General features: G+C 45.1%; 1 protein-coding gene across 1 annotated transcript in view; it reads left to right on the forward strand.

The window, feature by feature from the left end:
- The first annotated feature begins 2,880 nt into the window (after positions 1–2,880).
- Positions 2,881–12,045, forward strand: part of LOC134356541 (CBY1-interacting BAR domain-containing protein 2-like) — a 49,145-nt gene continuing 39,980 nt past the window's right edge. Inside the window, exons 1-2 of the mRNA XM_063067503.1 lie at positions 2,881–2,924; positions 7,709–7,943. Of these exons, the coding sequence (XP_062923573.1) occupies positions 2,908–2,924; positions 7,709–7,943 (252 nt within the window). The 5' untranslated portion in view covers positions 2,881–2,907. The remainder of the gene's footprint in view (positions 2,925–7,708; positions 7,944–12,045) is intronic.

The raw sequence follows: 12,045 nt of genomic DNA on the forward strand, positions 1-12,045 counted from the left end.
CCACAGATTAGGCTCCTAAACTGCAGCAGGGCTAATTTTGGGGGAATTGGACATAATCTTGCAGAGGTCCATTGGGTGACCTTGTCTGAAGGAAAAGGAATGAGTGACAAGTGGGAGGCTTTTAAGAGTATGATATCAACTGTCTAGGAGCAGCACGTTCCTGTTAGGGTGAAGAGTAAACCTGGCAAGCTTAAGGAGTCGTGGCTGACAAGAGATATTGAGACTCTGGTCAGGAAAAAAAAGGAAGCATACTTTGGGTTTAGGAAGCCGGGAAAGAGTGAATCCCTTGATTGCGAAAAAAAATAGAATTGCTCTGAAGAGGGAAATCAGGAGGACAGAGAGTGCCTTTGAGAAGGATCTAGCAGATAAGTTTAAGGAAAATCCCAAAGGATTTTATGGCTATATTAAGAGTAAAAGGATGGATAGGGAGGGTCTGTCCCTTTAGAGATCAGCAGGAGTTCGTATGTCTTGAGGTTCTGGAGATGATTAGGATTTTTAACAAATATTTCTCCTCAGTGTTTTGGACAACATTCATATTACCAGGGGGAAGGTATATGCAACCTTACCGTGCATTGAGGTACATAAATCCCCAGGACCTGACTGAGTGCAGCCGGGATGTTCTTGGAGGCTAGAGAGGAAATTGCAGAGACCCTTGCAAAGGTATTTGCTACATTACTTACCGGTGAAGTTCTCAAGGACCAGAAGGTGGCTAACGTTGTTCTGTTGTTTAAAAAAGAAAGCAGCGAACTGCAGGCCAGTCAGCCTGACATCAGTAGTGGGGAATGGAATTCTCAGGGACAGGGTCTACCTGCACTTGGATAGACAAAGTCTGATTAGGAGTCAAGATGGCCTTGTTCATGGGAAATCATGCCTGACAAACACTGTAGTATTTTTGTTTGATAATACAGGAAAGGTAGATGACGATGGGGCTGTGGATGTTGCGGGTTTAGATCTTAGCAAGTACTTGGACATGATGTTGCTTGATAGGCTCATCTTGAAGGTTAGGTCTCAGGGAGAGCTTGTAAGATGGGCTCAAAATTGCCTCAGAGGTAGAAAACAGAGGGTGGCAGATGAAGGCTGCTTCTCGGAATGGAGGCTGGTGACAAGTGGTGTGTCGCAGGGGACAGTGTTGGGACCCTTTGCTATTCATCATTTGGATAACTGATTTGGATGCAAATGCACAAGGCTTGAATTTGAATTTGAATTTATTTAAATCTTATATCCACCACACAACGTGACAGAGTAATAATCTTTGCATTATGACCCTGTCGCAATGTACAGACATGTGAATTTATAAGTCTAATGGATTGTAGAAAGAAGCTGTCCCGCAGCCTGTTGGTCCTGCTTTAATGCTGCGGTACCGTTTGCCAGACGGAAGCAGCTGAAACAGTTTATGATTGGGGTAACTGGTGGTCTCAATGATCTTCCAGGCCTTCTTTACACACCAGCTGCTGTAAATGTCCTCAGTGGAGGGAAGTTCACATCTACCACTCATGGCCCATTGCCCATACCACTCTCTGCAGTGCCCAGCGATCAGGTTTGGTGCAGTTCCCACACCAGGCAGTGGTACAGCCAGTCAGGATGCTCTCAATGGTGCCCCTGTAGATGATCCTGAGGATCTGGGGTCTCAGGCCGGACTTCTTCAGTCGCCTGAGGTGGAAGAGATCAGTAAATTTGCAGATGACACAAAATTAAGAAGTGGTGTTGATAGTGAAGGAAGAGATTATAAATCACACAGGGATTTGATCAGTTAGAGAAGTGAGCAAGTGGATTTCACTACAGACGAGCATAAAGGAATGCATTTTGTAAAGTCAAACCAGCCTTGGACTTATACTGTGAATGGCAGGACACAGGGAAGTGTGGGATTTAGGTGTACAAGTTCAGAGTTCTCTGAAAATGGCATCACAAGCAGACAGGATGGCGAAAAACACACACACAAGATTCTGGAGGAACTCAGCAAGCCAGGCAACATCTAGGAAACGAGTACAGTCAACGTTTTGGGCCAAAACCTTTTGGCAGGAATGGAGGGAAAAAAAACTGAGGAGGGGAGAGAGAAACACCAGGTAATAGGTGAAACCGGAAAGGGGGGTGGGTTATGAAGTAAAAAGCTGGGAAGTAAATTGGTGAAAGAGACAGAAGGCCATGGAAGAAAGGGGGGGGGGGGTGGTGGGAGCACCAGAGGGAGGCGATGGGCAGGCAAGGAAATAAGGTGAGAGAGGGAAAAGGGGATGGGGAATGGTGAAGGGTGGGGGGTATCACCTAAAGATGTGTTTCACATGCTGGCCTTCATAAGTCAGAGTGCAGGAGTTGGGACTTGGTGTTGCAGTGTAATTATTTATTTATTTAGTGATACCGTGCAGACTAGGCCTTTCCAGCTCTTCAAGCCACATCTCCCCCAACAACCCAGTTTCATCCTAACCTGACCACAGGGCAATTTACAATGACCTTACCATTATCTCTGTGGGAGGAAACCAGAGAACCACTGGTGAGGCAGCACTTGGGAGCACTAAGTTCAGTTTTGGTCACCTTGTTATAGGAAAGATGTGGTTAAACTGGGAAGAGTGCAAAGAATATTTAAGAGGACGTTGCCAAGACTGGCGGGCCTGAATTATAGGGAGAGGTTGACCAGGATTGATTTTCATTTATTAGAATATAGGAGAATATGATGCAGATTTATCTAAAAGTTTGAAATTATGAGATGGAGATAAGATGGATGATAACACCATAGTTCTTTGCTGCCACCTACTGACTGCTGAGAAAGCTCACGAACATAAAGATGACGCAAAGCTGTGATCTGTTTGCTGTCACTATAACAACCAGGGGCACCAATGTTCCAGCAAGGTTTTGCCTTCCGACCTGGACACAGCTGCTGTTAAAACAAGGGAGGAATTTACCATTTCTGCACCAATGAATTCATTATCAAGGTAAGGTCAAGGAGCCTCTGAATCCACATCCAAAAAACATTGGCTGAGAAAAGGGAAAGAAAACTAAGGTGAGAGTTAAAGTGCGCCTGTGTCAGTCATTAGTAAAAGATCATAATCCATATAGTCCTTGGCATCCATGCTGAACCCAGAATGCAACCAGTTTAAGCAGAATTTACTTTTAAATCTCACATGTCCAGGAATAAGTTGAATGAAATGCTGGAGGAACTGAGCAAGTCGGCAAGCCATGGTAGAGAATAAACAGTCAATGTTTTGGGCTGAGATCCTCCAAAACATCGACTGTTTATTCCCCTACAATACTTTGTGTGTGTTGCTCAAGATTTCCAGCATCTGCAGAATCTTTCAAGTGAAATGCCAGTCATGATGTTGTCTCTCAGAAGATCAAACTCAGCAAGTCAAGGCCTGATGAATCCTAGATTTTAATTGCTTGTGGTAGAGGGCCTACTTTCATGGAAACTCTCCATCCCTGTTCTCCGCAATGTGGAAAATGGGGATCTTTCACAACTGGGAAAGAAAACACAAAACAGTAGTGTCTTACCTTAAAGGGCATTTGTTGGCAAGCCACAACACTGGCCAGTAGTTTATGCAGTGAACTCACTGTTAATCCCACATCACTGCTGTCATCAGCACCCATTCCTGCCCTGGGAAGAATGCTGCTTCGTGTCCTGCTAGAGCAATGTCAGAGGGCACTGAAGACCTTAAAGTTCTCCTGTGAATCTGCCTGCTCAGATCAATATCTTTTCTGTATCTATTTACTTACCTTTATCCTACAATCCCCCTCTCCAGCTCTCTCTCCCTCTTCTCTCTCTCACACACAAACACATTCTCTCTCCCTCTCTTTCTTTCTCTCTCACCCCCTCTTGCATCTTCCCCCTCTCTCTTTTCCCCTTCTCTCCCCTTTCTTTCTCTCTCTTTCTCCCCTTTCTCTTTTCTCCCCCCACTCCCTTTCTCTCTCCCTTTCTCTTTTTCTCCCTTTCGCTTCCTCTCTCTCATATACCCACACACATACACTCTCTCACACACTCTCTCTCTTGTCATGTGATTTCAAGTGGGCACCAAAATAACAACCAAGAATAATACCCAGGATATGAACAGATGACAAGGACACCATGTCAATAGTTTCTGAGTTTCTGACCTCAGATTCTGTACTCCCTCACTCAGTGAAAAATCCTCTCCATGTCCACTCCATCCAGGCCTTTCCGTATCCAGTAGGTTTCAATCAGATAGCAAATAAATTGCTTCTGTGATGTCCGCACATTTGACGCACTTCCTAACTCACGCAAAATGCTATTCTCCATGCTCACGGCTCCTGTCCCAGCAGAGATGAAGAAGAATGATTGCTAATCCAATTGAAGTGTTTGAGGTCCTAAGGGGGCATAACATAATAGTTGTCGAGATGTTTCTACTAGTGAGAAAATCTCGGTCAACAGGGAAGTGCAAGGCCACAAGGAAACAAGAATGAACATTTTATAATGGAAGCATTTTATAACAAAGCAGGAGTAGGCCACTTGGCCCCTCAAACCTGGCCCACATCTCAACCCCTCTTGTATGCTGCTTTCCCCATAGCACTTTATTCCCCGATCTTTTAAAATTTTACCTTCCTCTTTGGTAGGGCAAATGCAAGGAGACAAAACCCCCAACTGTGCTGCTGAGCAAAGAGATCTTGGGGTCCAATTTCATAGCCCCTTGAAAGTGGCCACATAGGATGATAGGGTGTTTAAGAAGGATTATGGAATGCTTGCTTTTACTAGTCGAGGCAATGAGTTCAAAAGTCAAGAAGTTATGTTGCAACTTTATAAAACTCTGGTTAGGCCACATCTGGAGTGTTGCCTACATTTCTGCTCACCCTACTATAGGAAGGTTGCAGAAGAGGTTTTCCGGGATGCTGCCTGGTTTAGAGGGCATGTTTTATCACGAGAGGTTGGACAAACTTGGGTTGTGTTCTGTGGAGCACTGGAGGCTGAGGGGAGATCTGATAGAGGTTTATACAATGTCGCATACCAGAGGGCATGAATTGAAGTTGAGGGGGGTAATTTTTTTACTCAGAGAGTCATGGATGCCTGCATTCTTCTGTCTGGTATGGTGTAAAGGCAAATACATCAGAGGCTTTTAAGAGACATTTGAATAGGCACATGAACATGAGGAAGATGGAGGGATAGGGACATGGTGTAGGTAGGAGGGATGAGCTTTGGGAGCTTTTCAGATTGACTTTTTTAAGCTGGTTAAGCACGTTGTTAGCTGAAGGGCCTGTTTCTGTGTGCTGTACCGTTCTATATTCTAATTGTCCTCAGTGATCCGGCCTCACAACATCTGAGGTTAGAGAATTCCAGAGATTTGTCTCGCTCAGTTCCAGTCTTAAATGACTGCCACTTAAAGACAACAGTTTGTTGTAAAGTTTTGTTTTAAAGATTAATTTTATTTGTCACACCGAAATTGAAACATTACAGTGAAATATACTATCTGCATTAAATCAGTGAGGTTGTGCTGGGGACAGTCCCCAAGTGTCACCATGCTTCTGGCACCAACGTAGCACGCCCACGACTCACTAACTCTAACCATACATCTTTGGTATGTGAGAGGAAACCAGAGGACCTGGAGGAAACCCACGGGGTCATGGGGAGAACATGCAAACTCCTTACGGACAGCGGTGGGAATTGAACCCTGAATGCTGACACTGTGAGGTGGGATATTAGCCGCGACACTACATCACCACACTTACCTGTGCAGGTGAAGAGTATTCCATTGTCCAGACTGAACCAAACTGAGCCACAGTTGCAATATCTAATAGCAGAGGGCATGCACCTAAAGTGTAAGGAGAAAAGGTTCAGAGGAGATGCACAGGACGAGTTCTTTTTTTTAACGGAAAGGTGGGTGCCTGGGTTGGTGGTGGAGAGAGATATGATGGAGACTCTCAGATAGACAACTGGCCTCTTGTGCTGGGACTGGAGAAGGTCCAGAGGAAGTTCACGTGAATGATCCTGGGAATTAAAAGTTTAATGTACGATGGGGTTTGGTGCCACTGGCAGGATCTGGCATTGTAAAGTGTTGCACCACTATGCCATCCTTGAAAACTGGCTTAATTCCCAGTAAAGCAATGTTGGGCCATTTGTTGGGTACGTTTGCTTCCTTCACAAACCTCTGTGGGATTCTTATTTGCCCAACACTATTCTGGGCTGGTGGTGTGTAGATATGTCTCCACCAGAGGAGGTGTAAGGCACTCCTTCCTTCTACTAGCCTGCAGGTTACCCTTGGGCAAGGTGTAGCACCTGCTTAGCACCCCCTCCCCCACCCCCTATCAGGGACACGTGAAGCCATGGGAGCAGGTGGTGGACGGTTGTATGAGCTAGGGCATATCACATGTCCTGATTATGCGACCACTGGCGCCAGGTAGAAGATCTTAGTTGAGTATTGACAATGGCTGGGATTACCCATCTTATAGAGACACAGCCCAGAAGAAGGCAATAGCAAACAACTTCTGTAGAAAAATATACCAAGAACAGTCATGGGAAGACCATGATCATTCATGTCATAGGTCACGACACGTAACAAACAGACAAACTATTCCGCAGCATCAGAATTTTCCCCAAGGATACTACTGTACTTTCATTGCAACCAGCAGAGTTGGAGTTTCATGGAAGTTTTAGTGATAGGAAGTCAATAGAAAACCGCCCACTTTCTCTGGACTCCACAGGGCTTCCAGTTTACAGGAGTAAAAGGAAATTCTCAAGAATTAACATTGTAGAAGTTCAAGACTTCAATATCTGTGTGCGACTCTGCAGATGTGGAGTTAAATGATAGCAGTTCTCAAAATTGCTCAACTTTTGCGATGCCTCAGAAAGATGGCGACCATCATTAATCACTCCCATCTCCCAGGACAAGCTCTTTTGTTATTATTACCATCAGAGAGAAGATACAGGAGCCTGAAGACACACGCTCTACATTCTAGAAACAGCTTCTTCCCCTCTGCCATTGAACAGACAATGAACCAACCCATGAACACTACCTCACTATATTTGCTCTCTTTTGCACTACTTATTTAATTTATTATATACTGCATACTTATTATTGTAATTTATAGAATTTTTAATGTATTACTCTGTACTGCTCCTGTAAAACGACGAATTTCATAACATACCTCACAATGACATTATACCTGATTTTAATTCTGGAATATTCAGGTAATTCTGTTGAAGAAATGTTAATTGAAGAATAAATATTGGCCAGGACTTTGGAGCCAACTGTTTTTGTAGTAAAAACAAGGTAGGCTTGTTAACTAAATGGAAGAGTGGACATAACTTGGTGTGTGATTCCAGTTCCATCACAATGAATACACGAGGCCACCTGAAAGGTGAGTAGACAATGAAAAAGTGAAGGATTGTCCCAATCTGAAATTTACACTAATAGAGAGAGGTGACGACTGCTGTAAAGTCAGAAAGAAATCACTGTCTTTTCAGCCTGGTGTAAGCACAGAAATGATTGGATCTGGCCCAACACAATTCCACTTACAATGTTGGAACTTGGCTGGTTTTCCATCCAGAGTTTTATTCATATATAGCTGGTCTTTGTTTGCCTGGATTTCTCACGGTAACATCAGAAATTACTGTCTGTTTTTTGAGATACAGTGCAGAACTTGCCCTTCCGGCCCTTTGAGCCCCCAGCCCATTAACCCACCGATTCATCACAGGACAATTTACAATGACCAATTAATCTCTTCACCAGTATGTCTTTTGACTGCCCTCTTTTAATTTAATGTTTGTTTTGAAAAGGGATGCTCAGGTCAAGATCATGGAAGGAACGGTGGCCAATGCTGAGAAGTACCTTGGCCAGTTTTGCACGCTGCTGGCTTCTTACACCCGGAAGACAGCCAGACTGAGAGACAAAGTTGACCTCCTGATAAGACAGATCATGGACTTTGCAAACACAGAGAACCGAGAGATGCAAATGTGCCTTAAGGGCTTAGGAGAAGAGTTGTCCAAAGTTCAGGACTATCGCCAGGCACAGGTAAAAGTTCCCTTTCAAACAAAATTTATTTGATGATCCACAACTGCAAATTATTTGCGGGGGCAAAGGAATATAGACACAAGAGAATATGAAGATGGTAAAAATCCAGAGCAACTTAAATCACAAAGAAAAGAAAATGTGCAGATGCTGGAAATCCGAGCAACACACACAAAAGGCTGGAGGAACTCAGCAGGCCAGGCAGCATCTACAGAAATGAGTACAGTCAACGTTTCAGGCCGAAATCCTTCGGCAGGACTGGAGAAAAAAAAGCTGAGGAATAGATTTAAAAGGTGGGGGAGGGGAGGGAGAAACACCAGGCATTAGGTGAAACCTGGAGGGGGAGGGATGAAGTAAAGGGCTGGGAAGTTGATTGATGAAAGAGACAGAAGGCCATGGAAGAAAGAAAAGGGTAGAAGGAGCACCAGAGACAGGCAATGGGCGGGCAAGGAGGTAAGGTATGAGAGGGAAAAGGGGATGGGAAATGGAGGGGGCGGGGGGGAACTGGGAATATTAACAGAACTTTGAGAAGTCGATGTTCATGCCATCAGGTTGGAGGCTACCCAAAAGGAATATAAGGTATTGTTGCTCCAACCTGAGTGTGGCCTCATCACAACAGTGGAGGAAGCCGTGGATGGACATATCGGAACAGGAATAGGAAGTGGAATTAAAATGGGTGGCCACTGGGTGGTCCCGCTTGCTCTAGAGAACAGAGCGTAGATGCTCGGCGAAGCGGTCTCCCAATCTACATTGGGTCTCGCCAATATACAGGAGGCCACACCGGGAGCACCGGACACAGTGCATGACCCCAAAGTGTCGCCTCACTTGAAGGGACTGTTTGGGGCCCTAAATGGTAGTGAGGGAGGAGGCATAGGGGCAGGTGTAGCACTTGTTCCACTTGCAAGGATAAGTATCAGGAGGGAAATCAGTGGGGAAGGATGAATAGACAAAGGAGTCACATAGGGAGAGTTCCCTGGAGAAAATAGAAAAGTGGTAGGGAGGGAAAGATGTGTTTGGTGATGAGATCCCGTTGGAGCTGGCAGAAGTTTTGGAAAATTATGTGCTGGACGTGGAGGCTGGTGGGGTGGTAGGCGAGGACAAGAGGAACCCTATCCCTGGTAGGATAGCGGGAGGATGGGCTAAGAGCAGATGTGTGTGAAATGGAACAGGTGCAGTTGAGGGCAGCATCAATGGTGGAAGAAGGGGAAGCTCTTACTCTGAAAAAGGACTACTCCTTCATTCAAGAATGAAAAGCCTCATCTTGAGAGCAGATGTGGTAGAGATGGAAGAATTGAGAAAAGGGCATGGCGTTTTTACAAGTAGCAGGGTGGGACGAGATGTAGTTCCAGGTAGCTGTGAGAGTCTGTGGGCTTGTAATTGACATGGATGGATAATCTGTCTCCAGACATAGAGACAGAGAGATCAAGGAAGGGGAGGGAGGTGTCAGAAATGGAACAGGTAAATTTGAGGGCAGGGTAGAAGCTGGAGGCAAAGTAGATGAAGTTGACGAGTTCAGCATGGATGCAGGAAGCAACACCAAAGCAGTCGTCGATGTAACGTAGGAAAAGTGCGGGACAGTCACGAGTGTAGGCTTGGAACACAGACTGTTCCACGTAGCCAACAAAAAGGCAGGCACAGCTGAGAGCCATGCGAGTGCTCATGGCTACACCTTTTGTTTGAAGGAAGTGGGAGGTGCCAAAAGAGAACCTTATTCACCAATGTCTATTCTCACTGTCTCTGTCTCTGGAGACAGCATATCTACTGATGTCTTTTACCTTGCCGAGGCCCAGTGCCAACTCTCAGACACCTCCTCTTAACCCTCGAACAGGACCCCACTAAGGAACACCAGGCCATTGTCGCCCACACTATCTCCCAACCACCGCCACCAATCTCATAGTTCCCTCACCCGCACTGCCCGTTTCTACCTCCTACCCAAGATTCACAAACCCACCTGTCCAGGTAGACTCATTGTTTCATCTTGTTCCTGCCCCACTGAACTCATATCAGGGTACCTCAACTCTGTTTTATCCCCCCTAGTTCAGTCCCTTCCTACCTACATCTGTGACACTTCACACACTCTTGATCTTTTCAAGGATTTCCAGTTCCCTGGTCCCCATCATCTTATTTTTAGTATTGATGTCCAGTCCCTATACACCTCCATCCCCCACTAGGAAGGTCTCAAAGCTCTCCGTTTCTTTCTGGACACCAGACCTAACCAGTTCCCTTCCACCACCACTTTCCTCCTTGGAGAAACAACACCTTATATTCTATTTGGGTAGTCTCCAACCTGATGGCATGAACATCAATTTCTCAAACTTTCAGTAATGCCCCCTTCTGAATTTTCCATCCCCTTTCCCTCTCTCACCTTATCTCCATGCCTGCCCATCGCCTCCCTCTGGTGCTCCTTCCTCCTTTTGCTTTCTTCCACGGCCTTCTGTCTCTTTCACCAATCAGTTTCCCAGCCCCTTAATTCATCTCTCCCCTTCCAGGTTTCACCTATCACCTGGTGGGTCTATCTCCCCTCCCCCTACCTTTTAAATCTACTCCTCAGCTTTTTTCTCTCCAGTCCTGTCAAAGGGGTTTGGCCCAAAACATCGACTGTACTTTTTTCCATAGATGCTCCAGCATTTTGTGTGTGTCAGTAGCGTGGCTAAAGGTCATCTCAAGAAGGTCACATACCTCTGTGATGTCAGTCTTGTAAACATCGCACATCACCCAATCTGATGCGTCTAAAGATTTCGTGTGCATAATGTCTTCACCAATAGAAATTTAGATACCCATTGCCCTTGCAGTTCTCGACCTTCTCTCAATAGGTTTCTATGCCTTTCTCAAAGCTCCAGTAATACCAGTAATTTTACTACTGAGGAGCCCTACCAATTGCATGAGGAGCTCAGTAGCTAAATGCTGGGACATCAATCCAATCAGTTATAACCAGCATCATAAAATTGGGAAATAACTCCAATAATGCCAACAGTGTTACTACTGAGACACCAGTTGCATGAGGAGCTCAGGAGCTACTGTGGGGTGGCACTGTAGAGTAGTGGTTAGCACAACGCTTTACAATACAGGCGACCCTGGTTCAATTCCCACCACTGCCTGTAATGAGTTTGTACTTTTTCTCCATGACCATGTGGGTTTCTTCCAGGTGCTCTGATTTCCTCCCACAGTCAAAAGACAAACCGGATAGAAGGTTAATTGGTCATTGTAAATTGTCCTGTGATTAGGCTCGGGTAAAATCGGGGTTTGCTGGGCGGCGTGGCTCAGAGGGCCAGAAGGGCCTGTTCTGCATTGTGTACATACAGTGGCATGTAAACGTTTGGGCACCCCGGTCAAAATTTCTGTTACTGTGAATAGCTAAGCGAGTAAAAGATGACCTGATTTCCAAAAGGCATAAAGTTAAAGATGACACATTTCTTTAATATTTTAAGCCAGAAAATATTTCCATCTTTTACAGTTTCAAAATAACAAAAAAGGAAAAGGGCCCAAAGCAAAAGTTTGGGCACCCTGCATGGTCAGTACATAGCAACACCCCCTTTGGCAAGTATCACAGCTTGTTCACACTTTTTGTAGCCAGCTAAGAGTCTTTCAATTCTTGTTTGGGGGATTTTTGCTCATTCTTCCTTGCAAAAGGCATCTGGTTCTGTGAGATTCTTGGGCCGTCTTGCATGCACTGCTCTTTTGAGGTCTATTCACAGATTCTAGATGACGTTTAGGTCAGGGGACTGTGAGGGCCATGGCAAAACCTTCAGCTTGTGCCTCTTGAGGTAGTCCATTGTGGATTTTGAGGTGTGTTTAGGTTCATTATCCTGTTGTAGAAGCCATCCTCTTGTCATCTTCGGCTTTTTTACAGACAGTGTGATGTTTGCTTCCAGAATTTGCTGGTATTTAATTGAATTCATTCTTCCCTCTACCAGTAAATGTTCCCTGTGCCACTGGCTGCAACACAAGCCCAAAGCATGATCGATCCACCCCTGTGCTTAACAGTTGGAGAGGTGTTCTTTTCATGAAATTCTGCACCCTTTTCTCTGCAAACATACCTTTCCTCATTGCAGCCAAAACGTTCTATTTTAACTTCATCAGTCCACAGGACTTGTTTCCAAAATGT

Source organism: Mobula hypostoma, chromosome 14, assembly GCF_963921235.1.
Source record: "Mobula hypostoma chromosome 14, sMobHyp1.1, whole genome shotgun sequence".
Classification (NCBI taxonomy): Eukaryota; Metazoa; Chordata; class Chondrichthyes; order Myliobatiformes; family Myliobatidae; genus Mobula; species Mobula hypostoma.